At 47.6% G+C, this 16,627-nt stretch overlaps 1 protein-coding gene across 6 annotated transcripts in view; it reads left to right on the top strand.

Annotated features, from left to right (window-relative positions):
- Positions 1-16,627, top strand: part of USO1 (USO1 vesicle transport factor) — a 682,652-nt gene that overhangs the window by 378,350 nt on the left and 287,675 nt on the right. For all 6 annotated transcript variants that reach the window (XM_086961508.1, XM_086961506.1, XM_086961505.1 and 3 more), the window contains one exon: positions 8,973-9,028. In XM_086961508.1, the coding sequence (XP_086817634.1) occupies positions 8,973-9,028 (56 nt within the window). The remainder of the gene's footprint in view (positions 1-8,972; positions 9,029-16,627) is intronic.

Raw genomic sequence — 16,627 nt, 5'->3', positions numbered from 1 at the left:
GAGGTTGATGCGGGGTTCCTCCAGTGTGCAAGGCCCCGCACCAGGCAGGACAAAGCGGACCTCAGGGGGGCGCCGTGCAGGTCAATCTGTGGATCCGGATCGGGCCCCCAGCACAGGCCAACAGGAGGATCAGTTCTGGGAGCAGGTAGGGGCAGGTATCGCTGCGCTCCACTCGTTTAGTAACCCAGGAGACCTCCCGGCGTCAGGGCTCGGTCACTCCTGGGTTGCGGCTCTCCTCACCTCCCGGCGGCCGCGCCGGTGGGCGAAAGGTGTTCCTGGGCCAAATCACCTCCAGTCCCGCTCCCGGCAGCCAGCACGAAGGACCGCAGCCGGTCAGCGGCAACTTCCGGTGGGGCTTCCTGACCCCGGGGCACTTCCGGTCGGCTTACTCAATCACGGCAGCACGGCGTCCGTCGGGCTTTTCAGGGCCCGGCACAGCACTTTGGTGTAACTCCGGTCGGTGTAGCTCGCTGCCGCCCGGAGTAGGATCGGACCGTTCCCCCTCAGTGTAGGCACTCTGGCCCGGCTTCCGAAGGCAGGATTTAGCGGCTGGGCAAACGGATCAATGAAAACGGAGCCGCCTCGCCTACAGAGCTACAGCGCTACGCCGCCATCTCGGTCGGCTCGTAGCCACGCCCCCCCAACTAAATTCTTTTGAAGCTTGTTCGTATAGCCAGTGTATACATTTTGAAGTATTGTGAAGCCCATTAACCCTGGCCTGAATGAGCCTACTATCAGAATTCCTTGAATTTGCTGCTGTCCCCCACCCTTCCCTGATGAAGGTGCGGCCCTAGTCTAGGCCGAACACCGAAACGCGCGTCGGCGCTTGAAGATAGTCCCTGAATGTGTGAACTGGTCTCAGAACAGCCCGAGACCCCATGGGACTCTAGTCATCACATCATCAGTCGGCAATTTGAATGTGTTTTGAGTTGGGTGATTGATTTGTTTGGATGTATGCCAGTTGTAGTATGTCTGTCTGTATGTCAGTATGTGTGAAGGGATGTGTGGGACACTATGTAGAGTTGTGATCATTTTTTTTATGGATGTAGAATGATTCTCTTAGAAATGTATTTGAACTGAAAATTTTAAAAGAATAAAAATGAAATCTTTTTGTTACCATTCTTGGGCCTTTTGATATAAATTACATGTACCAGTCTGCTTCAGATAATTCTTAAAATTTTGGAACTCAGGTAGAGCCCTTATAATTATCAGACCTAGGCAGCAGCTTTTTTCTTGTTGGTCTTGTGGTTATTTTCCCTGTGCTCCTGCCTAGTATCACTTCTCAGGGTTCCCTTTTGTGAGTGGAACTGGAGATTTTTCATAACAATTCTTCTGCATGTTGCTAGGTGACACTTTGAGCTCTGCATTGGCTTGTAACCACCCTGAAAGTGACAAAACGGAGGTGCATTTCAGCGCCATCTCCCTCCCCTGATGTTTGTTCATCTTTTTATGCCTTCTGAAGCAGATCCAGAGCTCCGCTCCTCAATTTGTCAGTTTTGTAGCAACTTCCAAACTTCATGCAGGGGCAAGGGGAAGATGTTCTGTAGAAAGTGACAGAATTCAAGCTGTGCTGCGAATGCAGAATGCAGATGTCAGTAACTGATCCGCATGAGCTGAGCCTTTGGTGCCTGGGCTTAGGACGCAACTCAAAGTAGTTTGACAAGTCTGCCGTACTGCATCTGAAGGCAATTCGGGACCAATAGGCGAACTGTACATGGCTGAGCACAAGAAGTAGTCACAGCCTTCAAGTATGTGTGCTCCAAGTCAGTGGCCTGCGTTTAGTCCCAATCACAAGGCTGTTTCTGTGACTGTTCCACTTTCTGTTTGAAGTCTACTGGTCAGTCCAAATGCAAGCATAAAAAGAGACTGCACTCAACTCCACCATACGGATCTGACTCAAGGGAGAAGGTGTGAGGCATCAAAATGCAAATCACACTATATTGAAGCTCTCATCTGATCCAGACGAGCCCCAAGTTTCACAGGCTGTCTTTAATTCTTCACCAGGTTGAGGCCTCTAAAGAGACCTTGCAGCAGATATTTAGCATGCTTCCGGCTGCCTCTGGGCCCTTGAGGAACTGCAGGAGCATCCAGTTAGATTACCATAGGCAGGTTTTTCCTGGTGCCACCTGAAACCTTGGTACATGCATGTGGGCCCGTATGGACTCTGATAAAGACTTCCACATGGACAGCTCTATCCACGCTCACTCCAGCCACCTCAGCACTGCTGCCTATGTCAAACTTTAAGCGACGTCAGCCTGAGCTCTACCGTTTTTGTGCTATCAAATTGTAATAGCGCAGCCGGTTGTCATGCAGCCTGATTTCATTCTTGTGCCTTTTCCACATCTCATCTATCAAGAGAAGCTCCATAACCTTCTTGCTTCAGACTCTAATTCTATCCACAATAGGGTGCACTCCAGGTAATTGATGCCGACATGCTCCATCCTCATTACACTGCTGATGTCTTACACTTTGATTTACAAATCACCAGTAGGCCTTCCGAACCTTCCAGAAAGCGTCTTGATTCGCCTCATGTTCCACCAACAATGAGAAGAGTGCATTATTCGCATTGGTGGTTCCGAAGGGCAGCCAAGGTGCCAGAGCTATAGCTGCCTGCCATTAAGACTAAAAAAAATTGTTTTGATTGAATCCTGCCGCCTGAGCTTGCAATATTTAAGCCCTTGCTTTATTTTAATGATGCTCTTACAGATGCTCTGATAGCTACCTGGTCAAAGCCATGGTCCACCCTCCTGAAAACAGCAGGTGGCCAGACAGCATAGACTAGCACTTGGTTTTCTCTCTAAGTACCCCACTCCAAAGATCAGTATTGTGCAGACCTTGACCAGTTCAAGTGAATCCCAGTTGATTCTCCGTTAATCGTGGTAGAGAATCTAAGAGGATTGACTTGATTTCATCTTCATTTTCCAATACTCCTTCTTGTACACAGAATGTTGGTTCTTGGGGCACGTTCCAGACTCCTGGAGAGGGCCGCTTCTACACCCAATACACAAGAAAGGGCCGAAATCCAACCCGACCAACTACCGCACGATCGCCTACTGGATATCGAGGGCAAGGCCTACGCGAGTACTATTCTGGCGGAACTAGCAAGCTGGGCGAGCATAGAAGGCCTCTTGCCCCTCTTTCAAACAGGGTTCAGACACGGGGCATCAACCGTGGACAATATAACAGCTCTCTCATACCTAGTCCATCAAGCACTGTTGCGCAAAAACCTCCCTCTCTTCGCTTGCTTCATTGACTACTCTGCAGCGTTTGACGGGGTAGACCATGCAATTCTTTGGAAGAAGCTGGCACTTTGGAACATCAACCCAGCCCTATTGAAAGCAATTCAATCGCTGTACCAAAGAACGTGGGTAAGAATTAAACTTTCCAGTGACTCCGCTTCAAAGAAAATTGAAACAGACCGTGGCCTAAAGCAAGGGTGCGTCTTAGCACCGCTGTTGTTTAGTCTATACACAGCAGACATGGACCAAGCCCTGATCGGAGCCGCTCTAGCTACACCGAGGATTGGGGGCACTAAAATACAGTTCATGCAATATGCCTACGATTTGGTACTTTTGGATCACACCAAAATAGGGCACTGTCGGACCTGGCAATCTATAATGACAAAAATAAGCTGGTGGCCAATCCATCTAAATCCAAAATTGTAATCTTTGGGCACTATCATAAAAAAAAGTTAGCCAAATGGAGCCTCTGCCGGCTGTCTCTGGAATGCACACAGCAATATAACTACTTGGGCGTCTGGTTCCACGAATCGGGGCAACCTGGAGTTCATTTAAGGAAAATTCAAACCAAAGGGAAAGCCATCATCTATGCCCTCTGCGAACTACAAGCAACCCTACACAGCCCTACCACGACGGCCATCCGAAGAGTTTTCAGGGCAAAACTAATGCCAGCCCTTAACTACGCCCAGCAAGCGTTTCCTGGAAAATTAATCAAGGACCTGAAAAAAATCCATTGTAGCGCATATAAAAGGTTATTCCATCTACCCGCGTACACCAGAAATACTCTTGTGCGACTAGAATTTTCTCTGAATCAACAAAAGCTGGAAGAGATGGCCGCCCTGAGTAAAAACTTTTATCTCACCACAGCAGGACATGAGAAAACAATGAAGGCAGTCCTAAAAAACATATTTCTGGAACCAGGGAACCCCTGGTCAGCGACCCTCGCCGCAGCCACTGTTCTCCTCAATTTAGCCCCAGAGAACTGGGACCCTGAGCTAATTAATTACTTTGTCATCAAAAGTACAATCAAAAACAAGTCTGTATTTGCTCTCGCGCCTCGGACCTGGAATTGTTGGCCAAAAGAGGCCTCCATGAGTCCCAAAGTCTCCCTCACACAGTGTATAACTATAAACACCACCTTACGCAGGCTGTGGGCCGCACAGCCTTACATAGGATTTTAGCATACAGATTACATCCCCTGCCACTCAAAGAATTATACACCACTGAGCTGATAGGAACAGCGATCAAGGAATGTCGGCTCTGTGAATACAAACTTAAGTCTTTGGCTCACCTCCTATTTTGTTGCCCGGCTCTGCGCGCAGCTCGTAGCCTTTACCTCAGGCCCATCATTCTACAACTGGGGACGCGCACGGCAAAGGAGGCAGACAATCTACTTTACACACTGAACACAGTAAAACGGATGGCCAAGTTTGGTAAATTCATTCAACAGACTCGTACAAAGCTGACGGCCATCTCGGCTAAATGACCAGAGACTTAGATAACGCACGTTGGGCTGCAAGGCTACGGACAACACTCCTCTCAGCCCCCAGGTTTTCTGATCCGAATTATACAGACTTTTTTTAATATGATGATTCTTTTAACTTTTGTATCTTGTTTTTAATGTAATGGTTTTGAGTAACCAAGCAATAAATAAATAAATTAATTAATTCATTCATTCATACTCCTTCTTCCTAATGTCTTCAACAGATTGATAGTCCAGAAGGAATATGGATTATGATTGAATCTTATCTCTTTCTTGTGTGGATGTATGTGGGGATTTTTAGGCAGTCAGAGGATACCCTGGCTGAGTTATGTAATGTACACTAGTGGTCTTGGGCCACAGTACTGTTTTCTCTAATTTAAACAGCCAAGAGACTAGCTTTATGCGCTGGAGTGTCTTGGGTAGGGAACAATAAATACTTGCGGCTTGGTTTAGGAGTTGGAGGAGCTGAGATACTGAACCAGTTTAATACAATAGATACCACTCAACACCTTCCCAGTTCAGTCAGCGCCTTACTTTATGAAATAAGATGGGCTTTTAATAACAAGTCATTAAATAATACATTTAAAATCGAAATAAGTAACAGAAAATAGGAGATATTAGCACCTCCTTGACACAAGGTAAAACTTGAAGTGCCTTTTAGATCACTTTTACTAGGCACTTAATTTTCAATTGACATTGAGCCCTAGCCAGAGGAGCATGCTTTCGGAATCTTTGAATTTCCAGTTCTTGTGCTTAGTTTAAAAAAGAAGTTAAATGGTATTTGAACGCAGCTTTAGATGTAAGATGAATTTTGATTGGATTAATGTGGCTTCCTACAAAAATGGTCACATCATTGATAACTAGTTAGGTCTGCAAGGCAACCACATTGGCAGCTAGTTTGATCTGCAGGGGCTTGACGGCAGATAGCATATTTCTTAGGGTCTTTTATCCTTGGTGTTAGACCTGTCAGCCCTTTGGGTGGTCCCTCCTACCTTTTGTTTTTATGTCCCCTTTCTGCCTCCTACATCTTTTTTCCCCCTTTTTGTCCACCATATATTTTTTTTGTTTGGTGATGTCACTAAGGTTTTGGGTGCCTCAGTAATTTTTACACCTGAAGGGGCGCAGGTGTTTTTTTTAAAATGAGGTGGTAGTGAGGTGAACATTTACAAAATGGTGGCTGCCAACTGTCAGGGATTGTACCTCAGGGACTGGCCCATATACTATTGAGAGAGATCTAGAACCTTCTGGCCCATTCTAGTGACCAGGGTCCAGGGGTATATAAGGCCAGAACCTGGGTGGCCATTTTGTGGTGGTGAAACCTAGAGCTAGCTGGAGTTCAGGCTGTGGTATCAGGGGGATAGGGCGCTTAGGGCTGACTTCTCCTAGGGGTTGCTTGCCTGCTGCTAACCCTGTCCTCTACTTAGTGACCTGACCCTGCCACGCTTTCATCTTGAAGGACTTTGTCCTGTTGATCGTCAACATCAAGGAAGGAGAACTTAACCTATCCTCCTCAAAATTGATCGGAGTAACTGTGGGACCCAAACCGCTTTATACCAGCTGTACCGCTGCCCCGCAAGAGTGTGAACTGGCCAGTGGGCCGGCAAAGAAACCAAACCCCCACCATCTCCCTGTGTCCGTCCCAACGACAGTGCCCCTGGGGGGTGATAACCCGGGAAACCTGCCTTGACTTACCAGTGGTGAGGTAAAACGCTTCCTGTGGTTTTATCTCCAGTGCAGAACTATGTAGAGTCTACTGTGGCGTAAGGGAGGGGGTAGCGTGACTCGCAGCATCCTTAGAGCCCCACAAGAAGAGATAGTCATCGGTGGGTGAGGAGTCTCTGTCCGGTGGTGAGAAGAGGGAAACAAACTGGTAGCGGTTTGGCTGCCTGTGACAGCGGAGGCTTCGCTGAGAGGGAGGCGCTGCCAGGAAGTGTTTCCCCGCGTGCAGGCCCGGAGGAGATCGAGAAGGTTTCCCTGAAGGGGCGGCACCGAGCCTCAGACGCGCCTCTCTTGCGCAGCGCCTCTCTTGCGCAGCCTCATTAACCCGCGGCTGCTCTGTGGTGAAGGGCGGGCGCATCGGAGGCCAGAGGAGAGCCTTGCATCGTGGATCAATAGAAGCGTCTCTCTCCCAGTGCTGGCCCAGTAGGTGTTACGGCCTGGCCTGGGGAAAGGGAGGTGTGCGCTTCAAACGTAGCCTGCCGGCTGCCCCAGAATATCGAACCTGAGTCAAGCCACTACAAGTAAGCCGGGATCTGGGGGCTGGGGAAGGATATTAAAGCGGAGGCAACGCCACGAGATTTAGTGAAGGAACCCTACTATGGAAGCCTGAAGGAAACTGATAAATAGACCAGGGGAGCCTGAATGGAAAAGACAGTCTCCCAGGGACTAGTGAGCTGTAATTGGTAGTACTATTGCTGGCGCTCACTCAAGTAGACCTGTTGTTAGAACCTCATGGGGGATATACACAAATGATTGATCTTGCTGAAGTTTACTGCATATTCTCATCTGCTTAGGGGTGAATCAAACCAACAATTGTCAATGTAAACTCTGTTCTTACTTTATGGGGAGTGTCAAGTGTTCTCCAGGGCTTAAGATTGTTGCTCGTGCTCCCATGAATTGAAGTGGGTGTGTACTCACGGCTAAGTGGTAATTTGGGTCGCAAAAGTGCTAACCAGAGTTTAAAGCAATTGTAGGAATAACTGAAGTCTTGTCAATGGAGAATAAGGTTCTAGAACCAAATGTGATATTGGAATCATAATAATTCTGGAGATCAAATGTGGAAGTGCTTGTTTAACTAAAACAACCCCTGTCTGATGGAGGGGAGATCCTATAAAGAGTTTTTATAAAGCATTCTGTATTTTTCTAATCTGGTGTAGTGTCATTTTTAGTGGATGGGCGCTGAGTTGCTGTGTGGAGTGTGACGCAAACATAACACAAGGGCCTTTGGGATAAGTCTTTCCACTCTGTGCTAGGCTACCCTATGTGGACTGGTAACCCCAGGTCCAACACTTGGTGATTGACACATTTCTCTTGAGGAAAGCCCTTCAAGTACCAACCCAAAGCGACTCCTCTCTGGCATCTCACTGCTGTTCTAATGATTTTGCTCTACCACCTATTATTTTTCTTGCCTTCTCAGTTGACCACTCCTCCTCTGCCTCAGTTGCTACCATCAGAAATGTGCAGAATTTGTCTGACTGTGTTTTTGAAATCAGAATTGCAAAATCATTCCTGCCCGACACAGTAAAGTTTGTAGCCGCTTTCTTGTGCCGTGCTATTTGATTGAGTTAAAGGGTCGTGCACAGGTTGTGGTGCATTGCCATTGTCTGCGAGTCGCAATAGGCTCCATCTCCCTTATAGTCCGTGATGGCTCGGGGCGATAGGGGATTTGGCTGCCTGGCATCTTCAAGTGCCCTTTTGAAATGATGCTGTGAACCTCATCAGCAATTTGTTGAGGGTACTTAAGCCACTACTCAAGACTATGGGTCTTAGACAGTGTAGGCCTATTTGTCTACCTTTTATGATTAGTTTATGAAGTCTTTGTTTATGATTATGAATGCCCTTTTGAAGTGGCGCACATTTAATATATATTTTTTTGCTTTTATATGAAATATGATTTTGTTTATTTTTGTATTTCTGCTTTATTGATCGATGCAAATTGTATTCATGAGTTTCTCTGTAAAATAATTTCTTCAAGTGTGGATTGTCTTTCCTATCATCTCCTCCTTAGTCATTCTCTGCTTAGAAGCTTTTTTCTTTGAAGGTGAGAGTGAAACATGTGGTAGATAGCCTTGTTGATTCACCAAATGTGCTTCCCAATAGAATTATTTCATTACCTGTGATGGGAGCAGTTGGATTTAATTGGATACAATTAAACATGGTAATCTGGAGTACTTACATTAATTTAATTGCCTAATAGTTATTACTTTCACTCTACTTACCTGAGCGGTAACCTATTTCGGAATTATTTTCAGATTCCTTATTTGGTGGTCTTTTACACTTAATTGGGTTAATGACAATAAATGTGTTGAATTAGCTGCAAGACTAGGGGGTAGAAATTGCTGTGGTTGTCACTAGCCATTAAACCGTACTCAAAATTATTAATTCAACTTCAAACTTGTTTTTTAGCTTAATGTTTAGAATTAACATTGATTCTGAATGGCATTAACTCTGATACTTTCAGCAAATTGTTGCCATTGCAGTAGTTGTCATAGGACACTCTGATGTATAATTATGTAACTTTTTCTTTGTAGGTGTCTCAAGATTGATGGATTTGTTAGCTGATTCTAGGGAAGTGATACGTAATGATGTAAGTTGTATGCCATGATTTTCTGACCTAAGGGTTGGAACATGTAATGCAGTTCAATTTTCCCTATTTGTTAATTTAGCCTTCATGTTTTTGTAACGGAATAGATTGTTTTTTAATGTAAAAACAAAACAATTGGGAAAAAAACTAAACCGAAACAGAATTCTTCATAGATTTTTCATAGCTAGATGCTGTGCCATGTCCTTGGGACTTGGACTGTGTTGTTTATCTCAAATTTGAAAATTGTGTGTGGTTGCAATGATCATGTCTGTAATGTGACTCCCCTAATACGTAGGTAGTCTAACATTCTGCCCAAATCAGGGTCCTCTTCTGATTATTGTCAATTCTGATTTATTGTAGATTATTTTAAATCATCACAATACAAGCAGACAAATTGAAGCAAAGATTAGGGCAAAAAGTTTTAAAATTAAAGTAAAAAAATACTCTTCTTCTCCCACAAAGTCCCTATCAAAATTGGCAAATAAATCTGGACTTAATTTTGTAAAAAAAATACCTCCCCTTTAACAGCAACAGAAAATAGTGCACAGGATTAGAGAGGCGTTCTCCAGTGTTTGTGAAATCTTCTGAATTAATTTTCTTACATGATTAATCAGCTGCCCTTCGCACATCGAATTGGCCTCATTTATTTTAAGAGCCTAGAGTCTGCGAACTTTGACCTTCTAATAATTGAGGGTAAATGAGAAATTGCTTCAATTTTTCCCCTCAAAGTCTAAAGCACGGCAGTCAAATTTTATGTCAATCTTTCACCCCTCTCTTAAATCAGAAACTGGAATGAGTAGGCAACAAAACATCATACATTTTGTGTGAACTCTTTGCTTGTAATGATTAGTCCAATAATGGTGTGGCTTTAGTGCAGTATAGATTTGTATTGTACATTTTCTTTTATATTTACTAAATTGTCCCACAATTTCTTGAAAAGTATTTACTTGATTATTTTACCTTCCTTTCAAATGTATTGTATGCAATGCTTAATTTTCACAATGTAGCCATCCCTAGTAGATTTACATTATTTGTCCAAAGACAGACCTCTTTGGCTCCCAAGGTTATGTGAGATTGCAGCACATAATAAAGAACTAAATAGCCACCCTATAGCGCTCCTTTGCCGGTGGCAATAATTGGTAAATTGCATCTCCATAATATGAATTGCTAACCAGTCCTAACTCCAGTCTGAGTTTTGACAGAGGACAGCTGCATGGCAGACTGAAAATATACTTAAAGCCTTTTCAAGCCCATGATTCAATATGTCCCTGAATGTTAGAGTCTGTGTGTCAAGGAAGGAATGTATTAAGATCTGAAAACTGCTAACATGGAAGATACAGATTGACGTAGAGCTATCTTAACATCATTTGGAGAAAGCTGAAGATTAAGTACAAACTTATGAGTTTTGTGGCCTGCCCTTCTGCCCTGCCATGCCAGAAGTAGTGATAAGAGTCCACAAGATCAGTGCTTGCCATCCCCCACTTCCATCTATTATGTACATTTTGATTTACATTACACTATTTCAATGTTATTGAAATTCATCTCCAAGTCGATAACTGTATTATATTTGTACCCAGTTTTTTTGCTGACTAAGCAAGGTTCTGTCCAGATTGACTGTATCATCTACAGAATGAAGTAGCAGAATTTGCTGGTCTCCTATTATCAACACGCAGAACATTTCTAATTCCCTGTAAACAAGTTCCCATGCTAGCTGTGTGTAGATTAAGTAGGTGTGTAGCCAGCACACGTATCCAGTATTTGGGGTGTCTTTCATAGATTCACATGCCTGAATCACATGCCTGAATCATTCCCCGTCGTCGAGACGGGAGCCTCCGGTACATAAAAAAGTAATGTCCTATAGACATACATAGAGAAAATAGGCCTAAGGGCCTCCCCTTAGTAGCCTTTCTTTGTCCTTATGTAAAAAGGACCAAACTCTCACAGTCAGCCAATCAGCTCCGACCTCCCTCTGGAACCTTCCTGGGAGGAGCCTCAGTCCCTCAGATTTTCTACCGCACGTTGTGCTAGCGAGTCTCCAGCCTGAGCTCTCCTCAGGATTCCTTCAAAATCATCTAACTTTCTTTGAAAGTGATTCCTCAATCTCAACTCTTCAAGGATTACTTCACTACACTGTTTTTGCAGTAAGTGTTTTCTTTCCACTGCTTTCTTCCATGTCTGAATCACAGAAGAAAGCCCTTTTCAGGGCCTGCTCTTCATGTGGGAAGAAAAGGATCCATGTGGATGATAAGCATGACCTGTGCTTATATTGCCTTTACCCGGACCACGTCTCGGACAAATGCAGAATATGTAGGTCTTTCCCTAAAAAGACCGTGAGAGACAGGGAAGGTCGCCTTCTCATCTGGCTCGACAGGCTTAAGGACAGAGACACTCTGGAATCATCTGAGGACAGTGTTTCCAAGTCCTCAGAAGTCTCTAAAAAGAGGCCTAGGGTAACATCCCCTGGCCCCTCAGACACTCCTCCTAAGAAGGCACACAAGAAGTCTTCAGAGGCAAGATCTACGACATCTTCAGTGTCTGTTCAGGACGATCAAACCTTTAAAAAGCCTGCTCCGTCATCTACCAGACATGCCCAGAGGACTACCTCAGTCACAACCACTGTGTCGACGACATCAGCGTCGTCGCCTTCAGCGTCGACGACGACGACTACATCCTCGTCATCAGGTAGACCTGTTTCCTCTGTTATACTACTGAAATCGTCGTCGACGACGAAGACCTTGTCGACGACGAGGAATACACCGACGACGACGTCAGCGTTGACGAGCCCATCATCGTCGAAGACGTTGCTAAAGAACCCACCGTCGACGAGGGAGTCGACGACGAAGACGCCGACTACGAAGACACCGTCGACGAAGACGTCGACGACGGACTCGCCGTCGACGAGGGAGTCGACGACGAAGACACCGACTACGAAGACACCGTCGACGAAGACGTCGACGACGGGCTCGCCGTCGACGAGTGCACCGACGACGACGACATCGACGTCGTCGTCGACGACCAAGGTACCGTCGACCACCCCACCGTCGACGAGGACATCGTTGACGACAGACTCGATGACGACGAAGACACCGTCGACGGAAGGCTCGTCGTCGAAGATGGCACTATCTGAGCCATGGAAAAAATCCAGACTTGTGGAAGTGTCGGCCCTCACGCTAACGCCTGCTCCGTCATCTACCAGACATGCCCAGAGGACTACCTCAGTCACAACCACTGTGTCGACGACATCAGCGTCGTCGCCTTCAGCGTCGACGACGACGACTACATCCTCGTCATCAGGTAGACCTGTTTCCTCTGTTATACTACTGAAATCGTCGTCGACGACGAAGACCTTGTCGACGACGAGGAATACACCGACGACGACGTCAGCGTTGACGAGCCCATCATCGTCGAAGACGTTGCTAAAGAACCCACCGTCGACGAGGGAGTCGACGACGAAGACGCCGACTACGAAGACACCGTCGCCGAAGACGTCGACGACGGACTCGCCGTCGACGAGGGAGTCGACGACGAAGACACCGACTACGAAGACACCGTCGACGAAGACGTCGACGACGGGCTCGCCGTCGACGAGTGCACCGACGACGACGACATCGACGTCGTCGTCGACGACCAAGGTACCGTCGACCACCCCACCGTCGACGAGGACATCGTTGACGACAGACTCGATGACGACGAAGACACCGTCGACGGAAGGCTCGTCGTCGAAGATGGCACTATCTGAGCCATGGAAAAAATCCAGACTTGTGGAAGTGTCGGCCCTCACGCTAACGCCGTCGACGACACCCTCGACGACGACAGGATCAAATGCTACGTCTGGCAAGACTACCAAACTGCAAATTACCCCGGAAACAACGTCTCCGAGCAAAGTGGAAATGCAGCCACCTCATGAAATCTTCCAAAGTGAAGAATCTGAAGAGGATGACCACCTGGGTCCTGCTACTTCTATCTCGGACCTTAATGTCAAATGCCAAAGCACTGATGAGGAACAGGAGGAGTTCACTTATCAGGAACACTCCGTCCACACTAGTGTCCGCACGGAGGTCACCCCCATGATATGCCTACCGGCGACTCTTGTCAATGACCTGCGGTTCCTTGTACAAGATTACAAGCAACGCTTCCCGGATGCGGACAGTGGGAATCAGACATCTATGGTACATACACCAGCGTCCGCCCCAAAACAGTCTCAACCTCCCCCTCAAACCCACCGTGACCAGGTCCAACCTCAGGTGGTGGACTCCTCAGACGAAGATGAGGATGAGGAGAAATTGGAGGAAGGAGAGGTCCAGGAGGTCCACTCGGACCAGGATGAGGAGGATGAGTATGTGGCGTCATCCCCAGCTTCACCACAACCACGCCAAGCGGACTCACCGCCTGTGGACATTGGCGGCTTCCACAAACTTGTGGAAAGGGCGGCGAAGAGATTCCATATGGTCGTGGAATCAACTGAAACGGAATGCTTCTTGCACGATTTCAAAGAGCAGACTCAAAAGTCGACTAAATCTATTCCAATTATAGAGTTCTTGTGGGAGCAGGGCAAGAAATGAATGCTGACACCCGCTTCTGTACCCGCGGTGGTTCCACGCCTGGACAAGAAATACAAAGCCCCACTTACAGCGGCGGCTTGCCTCAATGGACACCCCAAACCTGATTCGGTGGTTACGCAGGCGGCCCAGAAGAACTCCCGCAACCCTTCCTCCCCGCTGTCCGCTCCTCCAGACAAAGAAGGCAGGAAGCTTGACACGATCGGAAAAAGATTCACGACAACATCGGCCATGACCATCAAGGTGGCCAACTCCATTGCTTTGTTGGGACGTTACAATCGCCAACTCTGGGAGGACATAGCCCCTTACGTAAAGGAACTGCCTGACGCAGTCCAGGGTGAAGTCAAGGCTCTCCTTGTGGAAGGTCAAATTTCAGCTGCGGAAATAATTGACTGTGCTATTGATGCAGCCATGACTGGCTTCCGTCAGCTTGCTGGAGCTGCTGCTCTGCGCCGTCAAGGGTGGCTAAAAGCGACGTCGTTCCGCCAGGAGGTGCAATCGAAGGTGCTGGACATGCCCTTCGACGGCCAGCATCTTTTTGGGGACAAGATCGACGAGGCACTGCAGACCATAAAGAAGGACACCGATACTGCCAGGGCACTGGGCACTTTGCAGTCGCGAAACCAGTCCTTTCGAGGCAACCGATCCAGAGGTCAGTCCTCTTATCGGGGTTCCTATCAGAACAGGTCCTCGTATTCCTACAATAACAAAACTCAATACCAGCACAAGCAACAACAAGGTCGTCAATCTTCATACGTAAGATCTAACTTCAGAGGCAAAAATCCCAAGAGGGGCACTGGCGGCCGCCAGTGACCGATTACTCCAGCCAGTCCTACCACCCTCTCCATTCTTTCAAATTGGAGGAAAATTGACCCATTTCCTCACCAATTGGCAACACATCACCACAGACCGGTGGGTTCTCCAGATGATACGATTCGGCCATTCTCTCGAATTCACCAACATCCCTCCCAATACACCTCCCCAAAGACGGGCGCACAAACACCTGCGCCTGCTTCTCCAGGAAATTTCTGTCATGCTACAGAAAGGAGCAATCGAACGAGTTCCAGCATCCTTAAAGGGGAAGGGGTTTTATTCCCACTTCTTTCTTGTACGACAGAAGGAGGACAAGTGGAGGCCCATTCTAGACCGCCGGGCGCTCAACGCTTTCCTGCGGAGCCAATCGTTCAGGATGGTGACGATCCAAGAAATCCTGGGCACTCTGGAAAAAGGAGATTTCATGACTTCCTTGGATCTCCAGGATGCCTACTACCACATCCCCATCCTCAAGCGTCACAGAAAATTCCTGAGGTTCGAGGTTGCAGGCCGACATTATCAGTTCAAAGTCCTGCCGTTCGGCCTCACATCCGCGCCGCGGATTTTCACAAAGTGCCTTGCACCGGTGGCGGCCTTTCTGCGTCAGCTGGGTCACCAAGTCTTCCCCTACCTAGACGACTGGCTGGTAAAAGCACCCTCACCCGAAGGCACGGCCGAATCCTCCAACGCCTGCACCAATCTTTTTCAGAGGCTGGGATTGACCCTCAATCTCAAAAAGTCCTGCATTATCCCTACGACAAAAATTACCTTCCTCGGGGCTACCTTGGACACGGAGTGCGCAAGAGCCTTCCCCTCGAAGGAAAGGACGGACAAGATATTGTCCCTGGCCACGGATGTGGCAACAAAGACACACCTCAAAGTCCGGACTTACACATCCCTCCTGGGAATGATGTCTTCCTGTATACTCCTCATCCCTCACTGCAGACTCAGGATGCGCCCGTTGCAGGAAGCTCTCACGAGCCAATGGACTCAAAGTACTGGCTCTTTCGAAGACATTGTACGGGTAACACCAAAAATATCCAGGGGTCTAGAATGGTGGAGGCGTCGCGAAAATCTAACCATAGGATTGCCATTTCTCCTTCCGGCGACACCTCTGGTGATCACCACGGACGCCTCCCTGGAAGGATGGGGCGCTGTTCTCCAGGACCTTCGGATCAGCGGCAAGTGGGACGATCAGGAAAAGCTGCTCCATATAAACCTTTTGGAGCTGAGGGCTGTATATCTTGCTCTACAGGCCTTCCTACCACGCATCCAGAACTCCCCAGTGCTCGTCAAAACAGACAACACCACGACGATGCACTATCTCAACAAACAGGGGGGAACGCGTTCGCTCTCTCTATCACGCGAATCGCAGAAAATCTGGAACTGGCTGGTGCTACACGGAATCCCACTCAAAGCGGACTATGTACCCGGAAAAGACAATACCATCGCGGACGCCCTGAGCAGACAAAGATCCCTCTCCCACGAGTGGGAACTGAGCGACAACGCTCTGGCTCACATCTTCTCTCAATGGGGAGTCCCAAGAATCGACCTGTTGGTTCAGCGTGTTTGCGTACGCTTTTCCTCAGTTTCCGATGATCCCGAGGCTCCTCAGGAAGATGAAGGCGGAGCCCTGTACCCTGATCCTGATTGCCCCTTTCTGGCCGAGACAACACTGGTTCTCGGATCTTCTTCGACTTTCCATCAGGTCACCGATTCGTCTGAGGCAGCACCCGAACCTCATAACGATGTCCAACGGACAGGTACAGCACCCGAACCTCCAATCGCTCAAGTTATCGGCCTGGCTCCTGAGCACAGAGAGTTCTGTGACCTAAATATCCCACAGGACTGCAGGGATGTCCTGGCAAAAGCGAGAGCTGACAGTACAAACAGAAACCTACTCTCTCAAGTGGAAAAGGTTCTGCATTTGGTGTTCAGACCAGGGCCTGCGACCGCTCGCTGTCACCCCTGAACAGATATTATCATACCTCCTACATTTGGTACAGTCAGGACTGGCACATGCATCCATTAAGGTTCACCTGGCAGCTATCTCTAGGTTCACCAGAACTTTCACAGGACCTTCTCTGTGGTCAAGTAGGCTGGTCAAGCAATTCCTGAAGGGGCTCTACAGATCCTTTCCGAGGCCTCGGAAAGTCCCTCCGACATGGCAACTGAATCTGGTACTCAACCAACTCATGAGACATCCGTTTTAACCCATTCATCGAGCATC

This window comes from Lissotriton vulgaris, chromosome 3_1, assembly GCF_964263255.1.
Source record: "Lissotriton vulgaris chromosome 3_1, aLisVul1.2, whole genome shotgun sequence".
In the NCBI taxonomy this organism is placed as follows: Eukaryota; Metazoa; Chordata; class Amphibia; order Caudata; family Salamandridae; genus Lissotriton; species Lissotriton vulgaris.
The sequence above is the reverse complement of the archived record's forward strand: the minus strand, read 5'-3'. Positions and strand labels throughout refer to the sequence as shown.